Raw genomic sequence first — 27,655 nt, 5'->3', positions numbered from 1 at the left:
GTGCATGCCAGAAAGCTTCCTTCTGTCACCAGAGTATTTCATTAATTGTTCCTATTCTTTGGACATAATCATTTACAGAAAAGATAAATGCAGCCAATCCCCAATCCACAGTTATACAAATCCTCTCCCTATAGCCTGAGCAGTCTCCTGTAAGCATAACTATTGCTGTTGTTCTTCAGCTGGTTTCTTCTCTCTGATTTTCCTGCATCATCACACTGACTTCCACATAACACCATGTCCGTCGCTTTACTGAAATCTATATGGATTTGCTTTACCGAAATTACATTCTCTAAAAACATTGTGTATTTTAGCAAAGAAAAATGCCAAGTTAATTTGGCACAATCTATCTTTAGTAACGACTTCTCGCGTTTTTATGTACTTTTATATCTCTGTTTCTTACACAAAATTTTGAGTCCTTGTAGGCAACTGAGATCATCTTAATATGCATTTGTGGATCACTTTTCTCCTTAAAAATCACTACTTCTTTTTTTTTTTTTAATCATATGGTATTGCCATCTGTTTTAGTAAACGCATTAAAACTTTTCCCACTAGCTTTATTATCTCAGTGACTGGGCCTACTTGAGAGCTGAGCTCTTTGCCCTTTGGTTTCACCTTGCACATGACAATTTCTCTTCCCACACCCATCCTCATGAACATCCTTGGTTTTCCCCCTGTGTACTGCGGCATTATCATTACTGACGCTGAGCCAAATACTCAGGTAGTTTGGGGAGGGACCTAGATTTTCTTTAATTGTGACCACATTTATGTTTTGTAAAGTATTTGCTTCTTTTTTATTGTTTATATGGCCACGGTACCTTTTAGTATTTGCTTGAATTTCTTTTGAAGCTTCTACCTAAGCTTGACTTTTTATATTTTCACCTTTCTATATGCCTTCTGTCTGGCAAGACATTTTTCCTTTTTCTGTTCCTTGTAGGCTCTCTCTTTACACCTAATATTAAGGGTTTCTCAGTTAATTGTGAATGGACTTATCTCCTGTAATTTTTCCCTTTGGGATACATACTTAGAGAAAATTTCTGAGGCACTGGCTTAAAGGAACTCCAGTTGTCTTCCACAGTTATCTGACTGACCTATTCTGGCTCAATATGTGCTCATACTACAAATCAGCTGGGTAGCATCAATATTTTTAAATTAATATTTCAGCTACTTATATTCAGCAGAGCTTGGCTTCCCATTAAGTGGTACTATTAGGTGTACTAGTAACAAATTAAGCACTTAGTAAACAAAAGTCCAATGATTGCTCCAACCAAAGATCTTAAAATCTAAAGGGGATAATTAAAGAAACAGAGGAAATACAAAGGAGGAGTACAGATAATGAAACAGACCATTTTATCAGTTTCTCTTTTTTTAATGTTTAATAGTCTTTCAAATTTCTGTAAAGTAGAAACACAGGAAAATAAATAAGATTATTTGTACTGTATACTTTGGAGGATGTTCCTGCTGTTGCAGTCAATAAGTCATTACGGAAAAGAAAAAAATCCCAGTAACTCAGTCTGTTTGGTGAATGTTGTGATAATATTGGGACGGAAGCAAATAATAGAAATATTATTTTCTATAAATTTGTCCTTAATTTTTTTACACCAAATTGTTCATCAGGATCCACCTACAAATGGGGGAGGACACAGCACAAATCTCTGTATCAAGCCTACTGACATACAGTGAGTGAGCTGCCATTTCAAGATCAGAGTATTTTCCTGTGGCTTGGCTGAGAGCCACCATGAGAGGGCCATTTGCCTGCAACCCTCCAACCCCTTCCAGGGGGTCTCCTGCCCACCCTCCCTATACAGCCTGCTCTCATCATCTGTTGTGGTTTCTAAACAATATTTTCCCAATTTGCCTCTCATTCACAAACCCTATAATATTCTTGTAGTGGGAAATCTAATGATAGTTCTTCTTGTGGACTTCAGCAAGAAGGTATGCACTTAATTAGGCACTGAGAAATAAGCTCTGGGAAACAAATTAATTTGAACTTGAATTTATTTCCCTGCAGGGCCTTTCCTTCTGCTCATCCTTGCTGACAGAGGCCGCAGTGGCTAACTCAGCTCCTCCCTGGAGCTAGCTAGTTTAGCTGAGCAGCAGGAGACCACAGAGGAGGCACTAGAAAAAGCAGCAGTATAAGCAGGAATGATTTTCTCGATCCTATGAATTATTTATTGTTTTACCATGGTTGGGTAAAATCAGCCCTCATTTGATATATTAAAAAAAAATTACCATACAAGAATCCAGAAGAAAAAAAATCATGACACTGTGATAAATAATAATAATGATGTTGAAGAGAAGAAGGTCAGTAAATATTGGGACCGGTTACACCGTAAGATTTACTTTATGGCATCCTCCAAACACAAAGAATTTCTTCCACCATGAAAAGAGCAGAGGTTCCTCTCCAAGTGCTCCCAAAATCTGGGCAGGCAACTATCAGCGCAGAGGCCAGGGCATGCACATACCTGTGTTACCTCCCAACAGCAAAGGTACGGCAAGAGCTGTCCCACCAGAAACTCTCCACACACATTTGTACCATCCCTGGGACACCTCCTCAGGAGCGAGCCCTGAGCCACCAGAGCAGTGGCCGAGGTCTGTGAACCTCAAATCCTCTGGAAGAGGCTGGCAAGAGCCCTGGTGCACAACCCTCTCCCTGGGAAGGCTCAGCTTAAGTGTCCCATTCTGACTCAGGCACAACATGATGTCACTAGATGGCGACGGATACCTTCTGTACTGTGCAAAATAGCCAAATACTTTCTCAAAACTGAAAAGGAAAAAGAAAAGCAAAAGTTGAAGATGCATTATGCTGTAGTTTTTAATAATACAGCCATACGCCATTTCTCAAATAACATATTCTTGTTTTCTCTGCAGGCCCAAGTATGGAGGTAACATCTCAAGCTTCTTGGTAATTCTTTTGTTTGTGTACAGTATTTTTATGACAACAAACCGCCTTTAAAACTGGTCACACATCTTCCTTTCTTGACTGTAAATCTTGATTATTTTGTCAATATTAGCATATTGTCTTCAGACAGAAACACAGCCTTGTTAAATACAAGTCATTACTGAATCAGCTGAGCATAAACCCAATTTAATTGCAAACTTTGGTCTAGGCTATCTGTATACCCTCTCTACCCCCTTCAGTTACAAATTTTCAGGAAAATCTAACCAGAAGGATATTTAAAACACACTAGCTTTTCCAGTATGCATGTGAATACAGCGTTTCAAATTTCCAACGTGTTTGAAAGTTGCTCACTTTTCAATTATTTTGCATTCTGAAGATGATTTGGTGCTTTTTCCTGTTAAAAAAGTGCATACAGAAAACTGTTTAAAGAACTTCTTGAGCACAATGAAATATTTTTCCTTCCAGCATTGGCTTGTTAATTAAGGCGTATCATGAGAGTTCTCAGTAAATTTAGAAACTTTTTTTCAATAGTAGGACAGAAGATTGCTTCATACGGGTGGAGACATATAAGGTTTCACTCAGTATTACCCAAGTGAATGAAATCACTGCAGCCTGGGAATGTACATAAATCATGATCTTCTTGACAACAGAAAATCTTTTCCCAGTGTTCTGAGTCACTTTGGTCTCACCACAGCATTTTAAGTATGTTGAGCTCAGCAGCCTTCTAAAGAGGAATGAAGTTATTTCCAAATGATTGATAAATATGAAACACTGATACCTAACTCCATGGCGAACCTGAATCTGCATTCATTAATGAACTCTACATGCAGATATGGAAAAAATGCAAAGAGCAAAAGGTCTTAAACCTGTGCAAGGTACTCAGATACCATGATGATGAACCTACTGTGAATATTCAAGCATGATGTGGGGTGTCTGCAGTGGTTCTGACCGATAAGGTGGTGGTCAGTGGCACAAAGTCTAATTGGAGGCCAGTAACCACCACTGTACCCCAGGGGTCAATACTGGGTGCACTCCTGTTTCACATCTTCATTGATGACCTGGATGATGGGGCAGAGTGTACCCTCAGCAAGTTTCCTGATGACACCAAACTGGGAGGACTGGCTGGAGGGCACCAGAGGGCACGCGGCCATCCAGAGGGACCTCCACAGGCTGGAGAAATGGGCTGACAGGAGCCTCATGAACTTCAACCAGGGGAAGTGCAAAGTCCTGCACCTGGGGAGGAACAACCCCGTGCACCGGTATATGGTGGGGGCTGCCCAGCTGCAAAGCAGCTTGGCAGAAAAGGGACTGGGGGTCCTGGTGGACACCAATTTGAACAGCAACATGCCCTTGCTGTAAAGCAGGTTAATGGTATCCTGGGCTGCATTAGACAAAGTGTTGCCAGCAGATCAAGGGAGGTGATCCTTCCCCTCTGCTCAGCACTGGTGAGGTCACACCTGGAGTCGTGTGTCCAGTTCTGGGCTCCTCAAAACAAGACATACATAGTGCTACTGGAGAGAGTCCAGCAAAAGGCTCCAAAGGTGATAAAGGGACTGGAGCACCATTCCTATGAGGAGAGGCTGAGAGAGGTGGGACTGTTCAGTCAGGGGGTTCTTATTAACATATACAAAAGCCTGAAGGAAGGGTGCAAAGAGGATGGAGCCAGGCCCTTTTTAGTGGTCCCCAGTGAGAGGACCAGGGGCAGTGGGCACAAACTGAAACACAAGAGCTTCCCTCTGAACATCAGGAAACTTTTTTTTTATTTTATTGTGAGGGTATCTGTGCACTGGCACAGGTTGCCCAGAAAGGTGGTTGTGTCTCCATCCTCGGAGATATTCAAAAGCCCTCTGGAGACAGTCCTGGGCAACCAGCTCTAGGTGACCCTGCTTGAGCAGGGGGTTGGACCAGATGGTCTCCAGAGGTGCCTTCTAACCTCAGCCATTCTCTCATTCTGTCATATGAAAGACTTTTTACAATGCTCAATTGTGATGATAACCTTTGAAAAGAGTCATCAGTAAATTAATTATACATATTATAAAGATTTAAATACATACTTGTTCATACATTTTCTAGCCACATGGCATGTCATGAATACCAGCCTCATTAGGAATCTGTGCAGCACCCTAGAATTGCTCTTGCTCCAGCTTTGGAGCATAAAATACATGTTTAAAGGTGGTTGTGGTCAAAATGTTAACATCTTTTTTTCCTATGCAGAAAAAGAAGAGGCATATAAATTCATGCTAAAGAGCTACATTTTATACTTGATGATACCAAAGATAGATGTACTTTCAATGGGAGAACTTGGCTGGAATCTTGCCTGCCCTTCAGGCAGGCTTGTAACTTGGTAAGGAGACCAGTGTACTGAATGTGGGTCTCTCTCTCGCCCATGGTAGTGTCAGTAGTAAGCACCTTTTAAAAATTATTTATAAAGACTTTTAAGTGGGTTGACATATGGATGTCTTTACAAAGCTTGCTGCTGTTCACAGTTTTTAGAGGACAGTTACTGAAGGTGTGCGCAGAGACAGACTGTATTTTTGAGTTTCCAAATAACCCAAGTCCAACCAGAAGTGCTAAGTGTGTTGTCTCACCACCGATGAGGCCAGATATACTCAGGGATATCTTTTATAAATAATTGAAGTTACGTTGTTGGTTCTTTCAGCAGAACCAGCTGAAGAGTTTTGAAATGAATTCTGAAAAGGACATATTATGAAAGGAGCATAGTTATTCCTCTGTGTATACAATGTTTGCACATACTATACATTGTAATGACAAATTGTACTTTCTATGTTGTCAAAGGTTTAGATAAACACTGCCTAACATGAACATGTGTGGGCCTGCTGAACACCTCCTTTGAGAAGTCTGGCAGGCAACAACCTTCTGCAGGAGACTAAACAAAGCCGCTTAAAAACCAGTCTAGTTTTCCAGGCGTGAAGTTAAATATTTGCTACAAATGTTAACTTCCCACCATGCATCTGACATCTTCATGTACTCTTCCCCCTGAGGTATCTTTTGTTCTCCAGGTGACCACTGAAATAAAGATTTCAAAGTCAGATTCTAACAGTTTCGCCAGATGTAAAACCAACAATGCAGCGAATCACAGCTGTGAGAAACAAACCACAGGGCTGTCCATGCTAAAGAGCTCAAAGACCATAAAAAGAAGGCTCCTGGTGCCCTTTTTCTCAGGAACAACTTGTCAGGGGGATGGGTGCTGAATTATTTGAGTGATACGGCAGCCTTGCTTGGGCTTCTTTTCCTTTGGAGGGAGTGCTCCTCATTTCCTCTCATCACGTGAGTTATGAATGTGCCCCAAGTGAGAGAAGAGAAGCACCCATGCAGGTACTGAGATCTGGAAAATACTGCTGCAGAAATGCTGCTTTTCCCTTCCCTCTCCATATATGTGGAAAAGACAGCATGGGCACAAACTGCAGCTGCTCATAAAAAAATCTGCAACAGGTCTAATTTCACATGCACAGGAATTTCTCTTGCTCTTGTGACATGGTGGAAAGATTTCATTTTTGTGGCATTACTATCAGTTAATGCTATTTTTGTATCATCACCCAGGGGCCTCTGTTCGGGTGTGGTCTCTCACAGCTAGCCAGTGCAAGCTTGGAATCTGATGACAGACAAGCTCATGGAAGCCCATTATTGACCTGATATTTAATGGGAGCCTTCTGGTCCAAGCCTTGCTGCTCCTCAGTTCCTGAAACATGAGAAGGGCACTCACAGCACTAGAGTGGATGAGAAAGCAGGATAACGGTCCTCGTTCGTTACTCAAGCACAGACTATGGTGACTATTAACCAGTTACTCCCTTTGTTAATCTCATTTGCCTTTACTCTTTGTAAAAATAGCAGATGGCTCAGCAATTCTCAAACGTTTTTTTCTGACTTTCCACCCCCCCCTCCACACACCCACGGCCAGCGTGTTGTGTAGGGAGCTGTCTTGCCAGAGCTGCAGGCAGCAAAGTAATGGTGTCAGCAGGGGACAGCAAGCTGGGGTAGGGAATCGGGGGGACAGACCGTAAAATGGGCTGGGGAGAGGAAGGGAGGAGGAAAAGGAGAGGCAGGGTGCAGGCAGCGCACGGACCCCTTGGGGGCTCTCAGAGCTGCTGCATGACATCACAGAGGAGGCCCCTAAACATGACACAGCCACCAAGAGCAGCTGCAGTTTGACTCAGCAGTTCCGAGGAGCCTCGGGCTCTTTCTGGTCCTAGCTCTTCTCTGTGCTGCCTCCCTACGTTCCCTGGCAGAGCCCTTCGTCACAGCCCCACTTCACACTCTGTCCCCCTCCCAGCCCCAGCCACCAGCCCCATCCTGATCCCAGTAGCTGCAGTATAGAAAAGACCGAACTTCTATTGCTATTATAAAAGCATGATTAATGCAAGTGACTGACGGTGTATCGTGCCACTGATATTTGGACTGAGGATAGTTAAAGAAGAATAAGGAAACTATATTGTGTGGTCCTGCTATAAATATTCTAAGTTGGAATAAGCTTCCCTGCATCGGTTAAGATCACTATTACACCTACCAACCACTGAGTTGTCAGCAGTGTCAGTGAAAGTGTCAGTGTCACAGAGGATCATTATTGTCAAAAACCTTTTTATTGTTTTGCTTGCCTTTTAGAGAACAGTAAGGTCTGTTAATAAAGTAACTGTGCTCCCAGAATGTATCTGGATTCCCTTAAGGCACTTGAGTTGGTACCAAATGATACAGATTTAAGAGAGAATGAGCTGGATTTACAAGTGTGTTTCCAGATCAGTCTCCAAGGGTCACCATTGATGGTTATTAATGTGGCATCAATGAGCAAAGTCCCAAAGGTCTCAGCTCATGGGCCAAAACTGTTTAATAGTTTTATAACTGTGACAATTATACAAAATCTGTGGTAAAGCTTGCCGTTGATAAAAGGTTTGTTTTCCTAGTAGATAATGAAGACAGGTTGCCATAAGAGTAATTTAAATTGCTTTGTTAAAAAATGCCAGCCCAGAAGTATTTTAATACAGTTAAATAGTTAAGGTGATATCAGTTTGGAGGAAACAATGATATAAATTGTATTTATGTATCAAAGGCCTGGATTCTGGCAAGCACCCAACACTAACAGTGGATAACCACCCCAGCATAAACCATCAAACAACACAGTACATAAAGAGATAATGTAATCTTTGAACATATAAAGGGAGAGTATTGCATATGGCAAGGAAGTGACTGTGTCCTCGTCCCCATATGTAAGAACGCTGCAGACTCATGTCTGGCAGCCTCAACATCCCAGCAGTCCATGCACCATACCTAATACAACGCAAACACAATTGTGTGGCATTTACGGCCCCAAGCTTCGCACCTTCTCAGCATGCCCCGCAGGTCCGAGCACCCGTCTTGTTCCCCTTCTTCCCTCCCCTGAGCCTGGTAAATGCTACCCCTGCAGGCTCCAGCCCTCCTCCAGCCCACTTGCTGGTGTTCTTCCTCTCCCCCAGCAAATACTGCCTCCAAAATGAAGCTGTTGAGTAGATGGAGCTTGGGAAGAGGAATAAAACTGCAAAGGGATAGCAGTAAGGGCACTGTCTCACAGCAGCGGTGGGGGAGGGCAGACCATCCCCACGATGACAGCAGCTGAAGTTTGGAGACACAAACCCTCAAGACCCACTAGTTCCTTAAACCTACAGATGTAAGAGTGGTCTTGTAGATGGCCATTTCATGTCCCTTTTTGTATTAATATGGGCTCAACATGAAGGGCTCAAGCAATATTCTGGAAGCGGGTCACGTGCCTGTTGCACACAGAGGGCCGAAGCCCATCGCCAGGAGCGACCAGGGGTACACGGCGTACCCTTCGGGTGACTCTCCGGAGCATTTTGGGAAGGTGTCCCGGGGCTTCCCGAACGACTCCTGGGTGGGACCCGCGGCGCCCAAAGGAGGGGCCAGGGGAGCGGGCCACGCCCGGCTGTTCCCTCCGGAGCCGGGCTGCCAGGGCAGCCCCTCAACACGGCAGCAGGCGAGGGCGAGGCTCTGCCTCCCACCCCCAGCAACGTCACACCACCCCAACACAGGGAGAAGCCAAGGCGAGCGGTGACGCTTCCGGGTTACGCGCATGACGTCAGGGCTGTGGGCCAGGCCAGGGGAAGCGGTAAGATGGCGGCGGCCGGATGCGCGTCCTCCGCCCCCGCCGCCACCCGCCGGCGCCGCTAAGGAGGAGGAGGCGGTGGCCGCGGCAGCAGGGCCCGCCCCGCGCCACAGCCCTCCTCTTTCTCCTCCTCCTCCTCGGCCACGGGCCGCTCGGCCATGTAGACGGGGCGGCGCGGCCGCCCTTCTCCGCGCAGCCGCCCCCCTGTCGGCGGGCGCCATGGAGGACGTCGGCTCGGGCGTGAACGCGGACGCGGAGGTGCGGAAGCTGCAGGAGCTGGTGAAGAAGCTTGAGAAGCAGAACGAGCAGCTCCGCAGCCGCCACGGCGCCCTGCCTGCCGCCCCCGCCAGCCCCAAGCGCCTCTTAGCCAGCGGGCCCTCCCCGCCGCCCCCCGCCGCCTCCCCGCCCGACGGCCGCTGCCTCAGCCCCCGGGCCACCGCCCGGCGGCCGCCTCCTGAAGAGCCCGGCGGCGGCGGCACGGCCGGCGAGGAGGGCAACGGCCTCCTGGACGAGGCGGCGCTGCTCAGGCCGGAGGAGCTGGAGCGGCTGGCCGGCTGCGAGGAGGACGAGACCGGCTGGTGAGAAGGCGGCCGCGTCGGGGATGGGCTGGGGCGGGGTGAGGTGGGGGCGCCTCTCTCCGCCGCCCCCGGGGGGAAGGGGCCGTCTGCAGACGCGTGGCTAGCGTGGGGGGTGGTCCCGGGGCTTTGTGTAGGGAGGCAGCCTCGCCCTCCGGCCTGGGAGAAGGGGTTAGCTCTCTTAAGGTGTGCCGAAGCTCGCAGGGGAAGGGTGTCTCGGTTTGTGCACGTCAAATCACACCTCCCTGGAGGCCTACGGCTCTGCTTTTGTTCGGCCGCTGAGAGAGGATTGCATCGGGTCACTTGGAGACCAGAGCAGCCTCCAGTTCCGCTGCAGAATCAGTTGCTAGAGTGTTCACAAGTTCAGAACGTGTGTAGGTGCTCAGAGGCTTGTGAAAAATTTGCGGGGTAGTGCAGAGCTAGCCCACAGGTACTGTTACACTTCTTCAGATGTGCATCAAACACGTTTTAAGCCTTGACTTTTTTCAGCTGTGAAGGCAGTAAATGTAACATATTCCTTCATCTCATAAATGTATTGTCCTTAGGTGTTTCCATTTATTGAGAACGATGTAGGACCGCAGTTTACCTTAGGCAGTTCCTCTCTTTAAATGGACTGCTTACCCTGCTGCTCCAGCAGAAACTCCTGCAGCTCTTTATTACACTTGGATGAGCTTCTACTGAGAATCAAGGTTTGCTCTCTCTTAACATCATGCTGTTCTCCAGCTGTTGTGACAGTAGTTGAGGAGCAGCGTTGGAGCTGCAGAAGAAATAGTGGGGAGGAGCACAGTGTCAACAGAGAAACAAGGGAAGCGCCTACAGGGAGGAAAAGTGTAACAAAAGCAGTCTGAACTGGTTGTAGGCTTGTCTGTCTTTCCTTTCTGAAAGAAAGGTTTCTTTCTGGAGTGAACATGCAGGCAAACTTAGAAAAACCAACCAAACAAAAATGTCTTTCAGAGTTAGAAACATCTTTAAAAACTGCTGGAATGATTCCATGCATGAGCGATGTTTTAGTTGCTCAGGGAGGAGACAATGTGTGTGTACTTCCTCAGAGAAGTAATTTGTCTGACATCCAGCCTGATCCACTGGAGAAGTATGAGAGCATAAGTTTACTCTCATCCAAGACGAACTTACTAAATTAACGTAAGGCATCATCTTCCAGATGATGAATCCGTGCAAGGCAGCTACTCTTATTTCTCAGCTTATGCTTTGTAATCTACTGGCTTATAGCACGTGAGGGAAATAGAATATACTAAATTTGCACAGCAAGTTTGGAGTGGGATGGCCAAATTTGTGAATATCATGAATTCTAGTGACAGTAGCTGTTATTTTATATATTAATGCTAAATCATGGGCAACATAATGCATCTCTTTGGTGAAAGTTAATGTCACAACAGAGCATATGGTGACAGTATAAATGCTGTGTGGTTTCATTTATGCATTTCTGGACACTCGTGGGCAGACAGCGTAGTTCACTGAGCACTGCTCTTGCTGGTGTCAGGTGTTTGCCACGTTACTTATGCTGCCTCTTATTGTGGCCTCAGTCATGTTTCTGTGCAAGTTCTAGTCCTCAAAAGACAAGAAGACTTAAATGCACGCCTTATTCCTTTCCTAATATTTTGGCAACCGTAATACTAATTTTCAGTGTCAGACATGGGTCAATGAAGGAGACACAAACACATATACCTAGAAAAAAGCAGTTGTTAAAATTTATGTATTGTCATACATATAAAGAAATACAGCCATGTAATTAAAGAAAAGCTGTCTTTTTATGCTATAGTTTAATGTGCACTTAATGACAGATTGATTTCCCCCCCCCCATCCCCCCAATAAGTGGAAATCAAACTCCTGGCATTTCTGAACACTATTTAATTCAACCATCAAGGTACCAAATACTCTAAAACCATTTCTTTCCTTACGAAGGTAGGATGACTTTGTATTTGTATGTTTGATGAGTGGAGGTTATTGTTATAAATGAATTTGGAAATTTTCAGAGGGCTAGTGGAGCAATCAAAAAAAGGATTAAGCCTGTGAAAATAGGAGGAATGATATACGTGGATTTCTCTTAAATTCTTTCATAAAGATCCCACTCTTTAAGGCCATGGTTACTCAAGGTTACTAAAAAAGTAATTGAATCAAGTGAAAGAGTGAATGTACTCGAAATTTAGACCTCATGTGAACTCTTTCAGGTTCAGATGGATTTGGGTCACTACTGCTTAACCCAAAATCCTGTTTAAACTATGGAATTATACCACTGTAGAAATCAAAGACCACTTGCCAGCTGAGGAAACCTCACATGGAAAAAAATCTAAATTTAAATCGTAATTTGTGCCTTAAAAATTTATTCATCTTGCCTGTTTTGATTATCTACATAAGGAAGCTTTTGATTTCAGAAGGACCTTGCTGTGGGAGATAACAGGTGATGAAGGGCACTGGTTATCTCTGTTCTTCTCTCTCCTTCATGGATTACAGGCATTCTTTTCAGTCCATGTATTTATAAACCCCATTATAAAATTGTCTGCGGCCTTGTAGTGACAGAAGAAATTATTTTCTTCACTGCTAAAATTACATTGGTTTATATTTAATGTTCACATGAGATTAGTGCTGTGAAGTTTGGCTGTGAATTTAAGATGGAACAGTTGATACTGTGACTGAAATTGATACTGGAATGTGACATTTTGTTTTTTAAATCTACATTTTGGAGTTAATCAGCTCATTCTTAGGTTTTAATTCTTCAGATGCTTTTAGATAAGTCTACACAGGACAGAAGTGCAAAGTGAAAAATGAAAGGAGAAGGTAGAACTAGCCTAAATTACTAACAAGTGAAAAGAACTTTGATACTACTGCTTTAGTACCAGCATTAGCTATTAAAACAGCACTACGGTATTAGTGAACTTTGAGACTTCATATTCTTGCTTCTTTTTCTTCACTGTGGTTAGTTAAATCCAGATACATTTTAGGTTTTAAACAGTTTAGCATATGAGACCATCTTCAAATCATATGGTAAATTACTAAAAATATTTCAGTGAATTTAGATGGAGTTTCTTGGCCATATGCTTCTGAATCCTGTTTAATATGCTGAAAACTTCTTCCTAAGGGTACTGAAGGTTGCAAATAAGCACATGTGTGTGTGTACACAGTACTGAGCTGTACCTAGTCCCACGGAGACTTTGCTTTAGGCCTCCTTGGGGCTTCCTCAAGAAGTTACCAGTGACTTTGGTTATCTGTTCTATGGGTGTTCTATTTAGCTGTTCTTGAACCAGAATGGACTGAATTTAAATTTTTTTCAAATTTCAACCTGAATAGGGTTTTTAAATTAATTAAAAAGCCAAAAGGGCAGGAAGGGAGACCAGAGTGGAGGACAGAAAGGCAGGACGAGGGATACAGCTCCTTGCCTGACTTGCTGGGTAAGGTTGGGTGTGGATGTGTATAGCACATTTGAGACAACTTAGTAACAGTACGCAAGGTGGCTTGCTATGCTTCCTTTTAAAAGTGAGCTGTCCCGAGTTTATTGCGGGATAAGTATGCACACGTGGGCAATTACTGTAGATTAGTTAATGTGCTGCGAATCCACTGTGACTTTGTGGTAACTTGTTACGCAGTCACTTACCTAAACTTTCTGAGGAGTTTTCTTTTAAACATGAGGAAAACACACACTGATTTTTCTTCAAAATGTATATGCAGTATGTGCATGAAAGAGTATAGAGTTTGCTGTGTATTTGTTTTGCGCATATAATTGCTCAGCAAACTTCAAAACAGTTGCGTCCTTTTTAAATGACAGTGTTATAAAAGCTAGCCTAGCACTTAGCGATGTTTTTATGTCACTGCAATCTACAGTCTCCTTGGTAGGGCTGAAATAACTAACAGCTGACTGACTTAATTTACAAACAAAAGGCAGTTACTGTGTGTTTAAAGTGAAATTATTGGTGGGTAGTTTATATTAATAGTTCAAAGTAATATTTTTGGTGCTTTTGAAGACCTCATATTGGTTTGGTAAAGTGGAAAGCAAATACTTTTACTATTATACACATTCTCATTCAGTAGCTGTTTCTATTAAATTGGCACCTATTTTTAATACTCTGTTTCTGTTCTAGTCATCCATTCCAGTGAGTTGGCCTAAGTGGCTGTTTTGAGATCCTGAGTATGAAAACATGATTGTCATCTGTAATGATTGTGTTTCAGCTCATATTGCTTCATGTCCTTTGAACACTATGTTTCAGAACCCTGAAGTTTGTCATAGTGATCTAATAAAGTGTAGGGTGAGTGTTTTAGGATAGAGCTGCACCTGAATGAACTCCCACTGCTGAAATTACATTGCAGCATTTCCTCTTCAGCTGCTAAAATGCCATTGTATTAATGTGGTTTAGGCCTCCTGGAAACTGGACAAGTTCGGATCAATGCCTGCCCTGTGACCTAAGTAAAAGAGAAATTGATGCTTTTCATTTTGTGGCAGATTAAATGTCAATCTGATTTAAAGTTTTTTTTTTTTTAACCAGGCTCAGATAATGGCTTCTCAAACTAGGAAGATAATTTGAAGAGAGGCATGTGAGAGGACTGAGGATTAGAGAAGTTACCAGTTTGTCAAATGAACAACTGGTGTAACATAAAATAATATTCCATTTGAGTAATGTCTTTGAGATAGCTGATTGTTGTGAAATGGATGTTTGAGGATTGTAGGAAGAACTTTTTTCCATTTCTAACTCCTTGTGTGATGTGATATGGCTTTTAAACATGTTTTATATTCTGATATTATGAAAGCTTCGGTACGAATTTCCTTTATTGTCTTAATGGTATTCCTGAAATTTATCTCATAATCATGTCTTGTTTAGGCATGATTCACATTTCTACATTTTGCAGGGTTGGTAGAACTCTCAAGCCTAGTAAGTAAGCAGGCTTATAATTGGAACACACTTAATAGGACACAGAACTTCTCAACTTTTCTCTATTCCATGTATCAATAATACCACGTTAGAGCATATATGCTCATAACAAATTCCTTCTGAAAAGCTTCTCAAGCAATGGACAGTTGTGCAGAGTTTGTGTGACAGTTCTGGGGAAGCTACATGGTGGTGTCTTCAAAGCTTTTGAAGGCCCCTTTGCCCGTTCTGCAACATCCCTTTCAGATAGCAACATGCTCTTTTGTGATGAGGAAATGAATAATGGCTGTAATTTCCAGCAACTAGCCAGAGCGCAGCTAACTATCTTTAATTGTTAGGGACAGGAAGGTAGTTGTTCCCATTTGCACTTTGCAACCTTTCTGAATCCTTCCAGTTCTACTTGAAAATCGCATCATGTAATTGAGACGTGCAGCTTTAATATGAAGGTTTAATGAGATTGTCAGAGCCTTTTTGTAGATTCATCTCCTTATTTTGAGAGACATGGAGTTTTGCTGTAACTCATGTATCCCTTAGAACTAGAAACATTCAGTTAAGTATACCAACAAATTAGTAATTACAGGCCAAGCAATGTGTCTGTCAGTTACAACTGCAGGATAGGAACTTTGCAGGGCTGGTGGAGGAGGAAAGAGGAAATCTGTGGGCCGGATACGTGCAGGGATGTCACTTGGTTTTTGCATATTTTTCTTCCTTTACAACCAGAGATTGTCTTCAGATCCTTACCTGTAGCTGTTTATTCAAAATCCATCTTAAAATGTAACATATTTAAATTGCTTCAAGAGGATCTGCTGAAAGTTTTAGATGGATCTAAGAGTTTGGATTGACACTGTTGTGTTCTAAATTCTTGGTTTCCAAGACTGACCAGCATTATTGTCTCCTCATTTATTTATTTTAGTAGCTTTTTGTTGTGTAATTTCCCCCATGCATTTTAGGGGAATTTCTTACTGATCTTTCCTTAGATTTCTACTTTTTTTTCTTCACATCTTCTCTTCAGGTTTCTTTCTCTGTTTTTGCCTGCAATGTGTTTTTTCTGTTCTGTTGTTTCATTGCCTCTATTGTACCTGCCAGTTTTCACTTAATGTAGCTAAAATAAACGAGCTCTAACTCAAGTTCCTTCCACTTGCTATCTTATTTCTAATTCAGATCTGTGGCTTCATATTCATCTGCATGTTTTCCTTCGTGTACTGAGCAGTAGAAGGATTTCGATACAAAAAATTCTTCCTTTCTTGCTGATTAGAATCTTGGCTTCTGGATTCATGCCTGTGGCAACTAGCCTCTTGGATTTTAATGCACTGGGAGGTGTTCCTCAGGTGAGGCAATACCTATGCAGGTATTCCATTCCTACCTCAATGTCATGGCCTCTTCCTTCAAAGCCTTTTCCAACTCAGCTATGTCCCAGTGCAGCATGCTACAGGTTGCCCCATTTGGCTGACGTTATCATGTGAGCTTGTGGTGACAGTAGTCTTTCTGCAAAAGCTCTGCCCTTTTTGTGCTGCATCTTCCTGGAGCTAATCAGCAGAGCGACTGCTTTAAACTTCACATTGGCGCTGCTGTGGCATAGTTGACTAGTGACAGCTGAAGGAAGGGAATATTACTGTGTGCAGCAGAATCAGTGTCTGGGTTTCTTAATGCTGTTTCAAAATAGATCGAAGCTCCTGGGCTGCTTTTTATATACTGTTTTCTTTTACTTGACCTTGTGTCACTGAATTGTAGTGTCTTTATACTCTTGCGCAGAAATTGGAGTGTAGGTTTCTGGTGTGTTAACATTTGTAGTAAGGTGGTAACTGTAAGCTGTCAGGTTCCTCAATCACTTTCAACTTCCTGTTTTGACAAAGTGATGTAGTATTTAGAGATGTATGAAGTCACACTGGTAATGTTCAATCTTGAAGTTGCTGTGCTGCAAGTCAGTGCTATTGCATTGTTGTAGAATACATTAATGAGTACACATGGGAGTGAAGCTCTTCTGGGAAGCTCTTCAACTAAGGAGGATGTATATCTTTTGAGTCAAACAGTAGTTTGACAAAGAAGATCATTTAGCTATATGAAGTGATTGGTACCTGCTTCATCAACTCCTTTCTGTTCTTTTTCCCTTCCTGCTGTTGGGAAAAGAGAAAGAAGTAGTAGAAGCATCACTCTGATTCTTAGCCTTGCTGTTGGTCGTATTGTTGTTTTTTTTTTTAATCCAAATCAGGCAATGCAAGTGGAATTAAGTTAGTTTCAAAACTGGAGATTGGCTGCTCTTTGTTAGATGGGAAATTAAGATCACGGCTTTATAATAATGAGACTTAGTAACTGCATGATGTGCAAGAAACTGTCCTGAAAGAGCCATTGTGTTACTGCATCGATGCACATCTGTTTGTTTTGAGGTAGTGGAGTTGCATGAAATACGTATATTCTAAAGTTCTGCATTTTCCTGAAATGCAGGGTGTGAAACGAAGGCCATTAAAGGAAAAACAGTTGACTGGAAAGAGGTGTGAGAATCTGCAATGTATGTTTGGTTAGAAAGGGAGGTGGAAAAGTGGGAGCTGTTGGAACCTGGATTGCTTCAGTAAATAAACTACTTGTGAAACAAATGCAACAGTTGGAAACTGAGGAAAAGAATGTGTTGGGGCTTAAAATACCAGGTGCTATTTTGATTAGAGTAGTCTTATAGGTTTGTTGAAGATAATCCCTTTGTGTGTCTTTCAAGGAGGGCATGCACTTTAATTTCTTGCCTGTTACACTGGGTATTACTGTAAACACTTCAAATGCACATGGAACTTCTCAAACACAGCGTGGCATGTCAGCTATCCAGAGAGCTAGGAGCGAGTCTACCCTGTACAGCACAAAAGTTGCCTTTATTGCCTTTGACCCTTTTGTATTGTGTAAATGTACCTTAGGACAGAAAAGAGTACAAGCAAATAAATGCTAAGACAACAGTAAATTCAAAGTGTTAGAGAGCTAGTAAATGTTAAACATTACTTTTAACTATATGCAGATAAGTGCAGAATGTACAACGATTTGTGTAATTGTTTACATAGAACTGTAAAAATTGAGAGATTCTTGTGCTTCCCAAGGATCTTCAGGGCTATATATATGTGATGGGCTTTTAGTTTTTCTTGTGGGCAGAGTGCCTGTAAAGATTGCTGCAAAATCAGTTCTAACAACCAGCGTGGTACCGGCCAGAGGGTAAGCCACAGGGACTATAGTATGTGGCAGTGGCCATTTACATTGTTACAAATGGCTTAATTTTTGTTTGAAAACCTGGCAGCTAATAAAAATTCTCTCCCCTGCATTTGGAAACATTGCTGTCTAATTTCAGTGTTTATGAGGGAAGAGTGTTTCAGAGCATGCTCTAAACAGTGATCAGTGTTTTGGATGATATATTCGTGGTGGTTTTATAAGCATACTTTTGGGGAAGCTTTTATAAGAAGTGACCTTAAGGGTAGTAATTAAAAATAATAATCTTTTAAAGCTGTTTATAAAACAGAGTTCAAGTTCTAGAATTACAGAGGAAGGATCAGCTAATAATCTTGTAATAGAGCTGTGGGAAATAACTTCTGTGTTGCTGATGTCATTAGCATAAAGGAAACAAGAATTTTGTATGGAAGCACGTCTGATTAGGCTGTCAGATGTTCCTAAGTTAGTGTGTGGCATGCAACCATATTCGCTTGGTGTATGAAGTCTGTCATTAGTCTTGGAAGAAACACTCATTTAATTGTTTCTGCATATGCATAAGCCCTAGTTAGAGCTGTAGATCTTGCAGTTTGCTGTTGTCTTTTGCTGAAGCATGTTTCCAAGTTTGGTTCTAGTTCAAAGATAAGACTTTAATCACACAAAGTGGAGATATTTGTTATGACTTTCCCCTCCCTCAATGAACCAATTAAAGGAAAACTTTCGGCTAGATTTCTGGAATACTTTTCTTCAGTCATGGAATGCTGATGTTAAAATGAATGAATGGAGATGCTGACTGGCAAAGGCCTCAGTGTGTCCTGCAGAACAATATGATCTCCTTGTTTCTCTCTACCCTCCTATGGGCATTATCTCTTGTTCCTTGTTTTTAATGCTTGACTGTATACCCTGTATAATAGAAATAGTCGCTTTGTTCTGTGTGTTCAAAGGAAAACTACAGGATCAGGTCCTAGGATACAAATTATAAGTAAAAGTAAAACATTCATTGTTCAAGGCTACTGAAATCGTAGATGTGTTTGGTGCACTTCAGCACTGTTCCTTGGCTATTAAGATGCTTATAACTTGCTAGATCTTTGTGTTTTAGGAAAACAGCAGTTGCATATTGCATAGTGCTTTATTTCTTTCTTTCAGGTGAATGTTACTTACATCTGAAAAGATTAATCCTGATTTGTACATTTATGTGACATAGTGAAATTGTCCATGTACCTACGGTGTCTGAAAAGTGAAGATTTTTTTTTGGTGTGGGGGTTTTGGTTTGTGGCTTGTTCCACACACACACACACCCCCCCCCCCCCAAGATATCCCAGTGTAGCAATATAGGCATTTCTTCTTGCCAGAAGTCCTTGAATAGCCATATGTTATTGGTATTATATGGTATCCAAAACAGTTATTTTAAAGGTAAAACTTGTTGATTTATTTTGGGGTTGTACTGTAGATATAGTATAAAAATAGAAATAGCATAGTATCTGGTATTTGTGATGTGCCTGATCTTACACCCGTTTTCTGTCCTCATAGATTTTTTTTCTCCTTTTCAGGTTATATATGTCCCCAAAAAAGAAACTGACTCCTGTGCAAAAATGTGTCAGTCCATTAATTTGGTGCAGGCAGGTATTGGATTACCCAAGTCCTGACATTGAAAGTGCTAAGAAGTCGCTGATCCACAGGCTGGAACAAACAATGTCAGGTGAGTTCCTGCATATGAATACCACTGGGTTGTACATGTTTATTTTGAAATAGTTAGAATTAGCTGATAGTTGTGAGAGAAGAGGGTGAGATGTGGCAGTTACTTCTATCTGAAGTTTTCTTTATAGTTCGCAAACAGTAATTAATTCTATTAATTTTCTGGACTGTATTAATAAAATGAAAGGACACATTAGACCATGAGTCGTGATTTCAGAGTTGTATGTTACCTGCATAGATACAGTTTGGACAGGAAGAAACAATGTCCGTATATCAGGTTTTCTTGTCTTATTTTAAAATAGAAGCCTGCATTAAACTATCAAAACTTTTAGGTGCTTGTTGGTATGTTAATACAGAACTTAGTTTTCTGCTAGATGAGCTATTTTATTTAATCTAAGGAAACAGAGGCTGAAGTTCTTGAATACTTTGGGGAGGTAATATTGATTTATTTTCCTCCCATCCCTGGTAAATTAAGATCTTGTCACAGTCAGGTTAAAAAGTTTAGAGTTCATGATTCTTCCTTGATACAAATTAGTTGGTTATATTTAGAACTGGAGAAGGATTGAGCATTTGGCCCTGTGAGGATGAAAGCCTACATTCTCCAGCCTTTTTGATGTCAAACCAGCAGCAAAACGCTGAAGTTCTTATTAGAATTCTCTGTTTGTCTGGTTTCTTGCTTTATTTTCCTTTCTTTGTTAGAGCCTATTTTTATTTTTTGTAAAAAAAGTTATGCTGAGATAACTTTCTTGCTATTATCTATTATCTCCCTGTATTTCCATTTTTTGCAGTCTTGCACTGTGTGTGAGCTATCTTTTTTTAACTGTTATCTTCATGAGTTAGCAGAATGGCTGGACATGAGCTAAGAACATGTGAACATGCAGTTCCAGGAGTGTTCCCAACTACGAGCTCCTTTACATGGTTATACATAAGCTTTGTGCATACAGTTCATTTAACTGTAACTTTTTTCCTCTCCTTGAATTCTTTTCTGGAGCAACTCAGTCTTTATTCTGGTTTGTACTAAAATTGTTCATAATAAAATTTGAAAATATTGCTGGTAGATCACATGAGAAATCCATTTCTTATTCTTACAAAATCATGGGCATAATTGTGGAAGTGCTTTCAGTATGAGCCACCTTTGATCTTCCCCTATTTCTTGAGCTTTGTATATGCTGTCTTGATGAAAGTCTATTAACAATTTTCCTGAACAGTTAACATGATATATAGCTTGCTACAGGCGAAGACTGGAGTTCAAAACAATGAAAAATACCCAGATCGGGGATTTATGAATGATGATACAAGTTTGGGAATTTGAATGCTACTGAGTATTTAGGGCTGGATAGCAGTTAGGTTAAGCATGAATGATTCTGTACATGGTTTAAGTTCTTTTCAGAACTGAGTAGAAATCTTCCAGAAGAACCACAAATTCTGCTGCCCCTAGGGTATCTTTAAAAATTCAGTCATAGTTGAAGCAGAGTGGCGGGAAGCTTCCCTATGAAGTGGACAAACTTGAAAGTTGGATCATTCAAATGATTTGTCTAGGCAGCTACCTCTTCTTTTCCATAGACCTGAGAATCTGCCTCTGACAGTGATACTTGAAAGAATACTGCAAATCATCTGTAGGACTAATAAGGGAAAATATTACCTGTACAAGAGATGGGCACTAATACCCCTGTTTGGAGCAGATTGCATGGAAAACTGAAATTGTAACAAAAAAAAGAAAATTTTCCTTTAGAGCAACCAGCCTACTTACAGGTATAGGGTAGCAGGAAGCTCCACTGGAGAAGGCAAGCAGTGCTGCTTGTAACCTTGTGTGTGTTTCCTACTCCACAACTTATGGAATATCTTATGACTTGTATTTTACATAGTACTCGTACCTCATGGACCTATCCTTTAACCTATTACTATCCGCTGGTTCAGTTTATCAATTTCAGTTCCAGTCTCTGTGGATAAGGCTTTTCATACTACTGTTATTTTTTTCCTGAATCCTTGTTGACGTTTCTTTTGCCTTAAATATTTCCTCTTTGTCAATTCCTGTTGTTATGTCTGTCCAATCTAATCTCTTTGCTGTTTCTCAGTCTCAAGTGCACTCTTATATTCCACGCTTTCCTTTTCCTTCATATAAAGTAATCGCTTCCATTCCATGATAATCAAGGAAGGAAGAGTGGCTTTCAGCTCCATGTTACTGTAGGCAGTTACTGAGAACACAGGATACACAGTGCCTTGTTGCTAGTTAGTGCGCGTTTACACTTGCAGTCTTGCTCAGTGTTGGAGGCATGTTCAGACTACAGGGAATCCTGGGTGTATTGTGGTGCAGACCTCTTCGCCATGCCTCAAGTGCCTGCTGAAAAGTGCAAGTGTGTGATTCATGTTGGCTGGAAACCCTGGCTACCACCACAGGGTGGCCTAAAATCTTATAGGGGTAGAGCACATCAAGAAAGCAGCTTCAGGAACAGAAAGTACTAGGTGGAAGAATTTCTGGCAAAGATGCTTTCTTAATACATAGTTGCACAGAATTAGAAAAGAGTAACTTTGGTCATATTGCAGTTTTTACTGAGGCAGTGTTTTTTATTTAAATATTTGAAATCAAATGCATGGTCAGTATAGCTGGTGGGGAAGCTGTGTGGCTGTATGTGTAAAAACTGTCATATTTTCCATGCTGAGTGAGTTTAACTTTTCAGTTAAGGATTGAGCATGTTCAAAACCAACTGTTATTCAGCTAACTTTGGTCTCAGTGATAGACTTTGCTAATGATTGTTTTGAATTACTATGGGGACTGCTAGAATAAATTTGTCACTTAATCATAACAAAAATAAATATCAGGTCTCTAGAATTTGGAAAAATTGCACCTGATTTGTACAGCAGAACTTCTGAACCATCTAAGCTTGAGTTTTCTGCACTCAAATTATTCTATTCCTATTTTCTAGAGCAAAAAAGAGATTCAAGACCAATTTAACCAAATCTTGACTAAAACAAATTAGATGCTGCATACTGTTTCTGATATTATAAAAGAAAATTTATGTTAAAATAAAAATGTCGATCATTAACCCTCCCATCTGGTGTTTTGAAAGCTAATGTGTAATCTTTTGTAAGCTAATGTTTCATCTAATATAGCATTTTAATGTTCAAATGAGTTATCTGTCATACTAATGTTGTCAGACACTCCTAATAAAGACCATATCTTTAGTTGTTGTGAAAATAGTAATGTCGTCTTAAGTTACAGAAATCCCTGCTGGAGAAACTTTAGGAAGTCTAGGCCAGGAAAATGGTTTGAACCCAGCTTTTTTTATGGGGAAAAAATACAGTGCTGAGGAAGGTAGAAGTTCACATTAGCTAGGATGGAAACTGCTCTACTGTATAAAGTTTCATCATGTACCAGAGCATACTTTTTATATGTAACAAAAGTATGTTTTTTTATCTAAAGAAAGCTGTATGTGATCAAATATCTTGTGTCATTGTGGATATGTACAAAGAGCTTATTTTGAAGGTTATACAGTAGTACAATTGTTTTCTAATTCGTGGTTAATATTTTAATATACTTGTCTGTGTAATAAGTATGAAAGAACTGTTGTGCAGACCTACATTTTTAGGGTTTTTTAACTGACATTTTCAGCAAGAGATGAAAAGTAAATTTTTTTTGGCATGAGAACAAAGAGTCAGTTGGAATAGATGCTTTGGGCTTCCTCTGTGAATGTCAGAATGTCTGAAGAACTTGTTTTCAAAGGAGTTGTCTTGTCAGAGTCAACCAGAATATAACCAGCTTGTAATTACTGGTTTTGTTAACTGACCTTTTTAATAAAATGGAGATTTCCCATCTGACACTCTGAAGATAAAATTGAGGTACCTTAAGAACACTTACTAGAATTCATTGAATTCACTAATCGCTGAAATGACTGCGTGTCATTTAAAACTTGCAGTGAAAGCTGGAATATAAACTTCCCATCCTCTGTCTAACACTGTCTTTCACTCTAATTAAAACACTACTAATATTAACTGGTTTAGACACTAGAGAGGATCTTTACATGAGGTGCAATTTAAGAAATCTGCTGCAAAGTCAACTTTAATTTCTGCTGCTTCTGCCTCTGCTGCATTCTGCCATCCATTTGGTTGGATGGTATGGTTTTTGGGGCATTACTGAAAACTAATTCACTGATGCAATCAGTTACATACTAGATGTATTTAACCTAAATCCACTTCGGTAGGCTGGATAATAGTGCAGCCCCACTATTGCTTGTACTGAACAACTGAGGAGGTAGGGCCCAAAAGCAAAGTGGGAAGGGAAGAGGAGCTGAAGCGGGCTTTGCTGAAAGCAGCATTTCATGCAGCTGGAGTCTCTTTTGGCTTGTAATGTCAAAAAAAAATTACACTGAATAAAAAGATTTTAGTAAACATATTAATGCCAAGTTGTCTGGCACAGTAGAAGAGTTCAATTGCTTACTTTTTTTGTCCACTGCTATCAGTAGCCTAATTGAAGCCTTATTCAGTAACAGAAATGTCACGTCACACAATACTCATTCCATAGCTTAATTTCTGCCTTTTTTTTGAAGAACCACTTGAGTGTATTGCTATACATTTGCCAGGCCTATTCTTGTCAGTTTATAATATAGGTGCATAGTGTCAATACTGTCATGACTTGGAGAGTTTAATTTCTAGCAGCTACATGAGCTGCAACTTAATCTAATGTAGATTTACATATCATAAAGTTTGAATCTCTAACTTTCAGTTTAATGTTTTGCAATTTAATGTTCTTTGTTAAAATAAAAATGTTTGGCATAAAATATTTTCAGTAATGAAGGAACTGATTTTACCAGAAGTGACCAAATTTCCTTTGGTTCCCACTTCCCTATTGAAGTTCCATTTTCTATTACGTTCAAATAAAATGTAGGTTTCTGAACAAAGCAGTCATTTAGGCAACTATATAAATCATACAACCAGGGGAATTGCAGTTCATAGTGAAAATGTTTGCCAGTGGTTAAAATTAATCAGAGAGTACTTTAGCATTAAAATTTTTACAATAAATAGCAGAGGAAAATATGCTGTTTAGATCCTATTTTGGATATGGGCTTAAAGCTCATGGACATAAAAATCCCAAAGCATTGGAACTTGATGTATACAAATATTGTGTGTTGTGCCCAGTATGTTCATGGTACCCAGAGACAGAAGCATTTGCCCTGCTTAATGGTGTTTTTCATTTTAGTGGATGCTTTGGGGACCTGTGTAGGTGGTATTGCTCAGCTCTGTGTGCCGGTCTTGGGGTTACTATTGAACTATTTGTGCAATCTAGACAGGTCTGTGAATTCTGGAGAACTAGACTTCATGGTGTGCTCTGGTTTGTATGTAATCATGTGTAGGATGTATGTTACCATAGCTCAGCTACTACTGTCTTTTGAGTTGCTTCCCTTCTCCTTCCCAAGCCTTGCATTGAACATCTTGAAGAGATCAGTTGTAGCGATCTTAGATCTGATCCTTGCAAGGAAAATATTTGTTGCTATCTTGTCTTGCCCTTTCCTACTCTTTCAACCGATTTCTTCATCTCCTAGCTACGACACTGTGGAAAAACTTCCCAGTGACTGAAATGTTCTACTTGAATTGTATAGTAATTAAATCACACTGGAGATACCATGTAATATCGTATTCATTTTTCACTGGTTCCTTCAGTATAATTTGTCACTTTCCTCTTCCATACAGCTCTCAAGAGACAGAGTTTGTACAGCAGCCCTTTCAGTGCAGTCAGTTACGCAAGCTCCTATAGTCCAAATACCAGTAGCCCCTACAGCAGTGGTTTCAACTCTCCCTCCTCAACACCAGTGAAATCTGCTTTAGTTAAACAGCTCATACCTCCTGGTACCTCAGGTAAGTGTGTGTGTGTCTGGTCTCTCCCTGTCTCCTTCCTCCTCTTACTTTCAAAAATGTGTTCAGATAGATTACATTTACATTGAAATAGAGTAAGAAAGACACCAAAAACCTGTCAGTCTTTAAGCTTTTTAGGAAAGGCCTTTTTACAGACTTTCTGGCATGAGATAACATTGAAAATGTTTTATCTGGATGTCCGTGTCCCTAACATGGCTGATGCGTATTAGCAGTTCCACAATACGTAGCGTTAGTTCTGTGGAGTTCCAACATATGTAAGCGGCTTCTAGAACTGGCTGTGTAATTGACTGGGATGTAAGTGGTATAGTAGATGTTTAAAGGTTAGGTCTTGGTAGTTATAAAGTGCAACTACCCTATTACTTACTAACTAAAACATTTGGTATGCAATGTATCCATCCATACCTCTGAGATGTGAACAATATAATCTAAGGTAGAAGCGTGTATTTTAATTAAAGGCATTCCTTGAGGCTTTGCAGTCATCAGTGTAAACGCTAACTTCTGTCAATGTGTTTTTACCTTCATTCTGCACCATAGACACTTTATTTGCACCAGAAAAATCGATGCCTCAAACATGTCTCTGTTCTGCAGTCAGAATGTTGGCTTATTATATATACTTGAACACAAGTTAGCTTGCAGGGAAGATGAAAAAACATTGCATTTGACAGTCCAACTATGTGTAGTTTGCTGTGGACTTGTAAAAAGAAGCCTGCACTGCAATACATTCACTAGCCCCATTACCCCGGTTTTGTTTTAGTCAATGTAGTTCTGCTCTGTGTTGTGTGCTACAATGCTGTATCTGCCTGCAGGACAGAGATGAAATGTAACTGGCAATGGGTGTTAGTCAGAAGGTGGCAAACAGGAAGAGTTTTCCTGATATGTTGTAGTTTAGCAAAGGTGTGTGCGTAGACAAGGTAGTATTTTCAGACAAACTGTATTTTAAGCATTCCAAACTGAAGCAATATTGCTTGGATCAGCAAGTCCGTATTGTCAAGCAAGATATAGTCAACCTTATGTCTTACAAGGTAGTGCACAGAGACAAGAGTGAAAGCACAGATGGAACAGGTACACAGTTGCTCTTTCTGTAAGAGCTGTGCAAACTTCATAGCAGTTGAAACTTGGTACAGGTGGACCAGATTATACATCATTAATTTGCTTTGCCAACCAATACCATTATAATGATGTTATAAAGTTCTTCATTTTTAGAAGGCAGTGGCTAAGCTCTGCTGGTGTAAATTATATTTTCAGCCTAGGTTCACAATCAGATATTTTAAATTGTCAGTCTCAATGTCTCAGTTGTAATCCATTTTCAGATTGGTGGTTCTTTTACTAGGAAAGGAAATACAGCTTGTCTTCCCACCTCCGCACCCCTCCTTAACATTTTCTGTTACTTTATTTTCTTTCTCTCTAGGTCATTTTAAAAGTTCAGCAGATAGAAATCCTCCGCTAAGTCCACAGTCCTCTCTGGACAGTGAATTAAGCGCGTCAGAGATGGATGAAGACTCTATTGGGTCTAATTACAAGCTAAATGATGTTACAGATGTGCAAATTTTAGCACGAATGCAGGAAGAAAGTAAGTATTTTCCATCCTGAGTATGCAGTGAAGTGGTTGATCTTTTTTTATCGAATAAATGCGGGAGCACTTGCTTAGCGGGAATGGAAAAGGGGTGTAGATTCTACTGTGGATGCACAAACGTAGTTCTCCTGAGAAGGCTGGCTAAGGACTTCTGCCTCCAGGATAAGGAAGGGAAGTTGCTGTGCAGAAGTGTTCTTTAGAAACAGTGGACAAAAGAAATGGTAGGGAGAGTATGAATTTGTAGCATACAGTATATGCCTAAAGTATGGTCATTAAACCGGACTGCTGCCTGCCACCAGTCTTCTCAGGAGGTGCATGCCTTCCCAATGTAATCCAGTCTTGTTGACATCAGTGCTTAACCCGTGATTTAAATCACCAAAATGTAAGGTCAAGATGGCAAAGAATAGTGAAGAAAAGCAGCTATGTCAATTTCTCCCTTCTGTTATAGGTTTAGTTGAGAGTTTGGCTGTCTCTTTGTTTCTCTGAGACTGCAGAAGGCGATGGTAATTCCAGCTGTGTGACTAGGTGGTCTCCAGACTTTCTTATTGTGTACCCCTGTCAGTGGAAAAAAAACTCAACTCCCCAATATATGTGTATTTTCTTACAAAGTTGTATTACTCTACTAATATATTACATACATGAAAATACACAAACGTACACAAAAATAGAAATTGAAAAGGGATGAAATAAAGGTGGAATAAATGCTATTGTAAAAACATTATTAGTAGTACAAGATTTTCTTCCTGCACCCCAGTGGATTGTTTTGAGTACCCCCTGGGGTGTGTGCACCCCACTTCGGAGACCATTGGTCTAAGAGCTCTAGTTTCTCTAGGGGTAGCTTATCATATAGCTTTTTTATTACATTTACTAATACGTTGCAAGAGGCAT

At 40.9% G+C, this 27,655-nt stretch overlaps 1 protein-coding gene across 2 annotated transcripts in view; it reads left to right on the top strand.

Moving 5' to 3' along the window:
* Nucleotides 1–8,992: 8,992 nt before the first annotated feature.
* SLAIN2 (SLAIN motif family member 2) overlaps nt 8,993–27,655 on the top strand; it is a 36,391-nt gene continuing 17,728 nt past the window's right edge. The window contains exons 1-4 of one of the 2 annotated variants that reach the window (XM_075091550.1): nt 8,993–9,586; nt 19,182–19,330; nt 25,012–25,176; nt 26,603–26,764. In XM_075091550.1, coding sequence (XP_074947651.1) covers nt 9,228–9,586; nt 19,182–19,330; nt 25,012–25,176; nt 26,603–26,764 — 835 coding nt within the window. In that variant the 5' untranslated portion in view covers nt 8,993–9,227. The remainder of the gene's footprint in view (nt 9,587–19,181; nt 19,331–25,011; nt 25,177–26,602; nt 26,765–27,655) is intronic. The other variant, XM_075091551.1, reaches the window with a different exon arrangement.

This window comes from Phalacrocorax aristotelis, chromosome 4 (assembly GCF_949628215.1).
Source record: "Phalacrocorax aristotelis chromosome 4, bGulAri2.1, whole genome shotgun sequence".
Classification (NCBI taxonomy): Eukaryota; Metazoa; Chordata; class Aves; order Suliformes; family Phalacrocoracidae; genus Phalacrocorax; species Phalacrocorax aristotelis.
The sequence above is the reverse complement of the archived record's forward strand: the minus strand, read 5'-3'. Positions and strand labels throughout refer to the sequence as shown.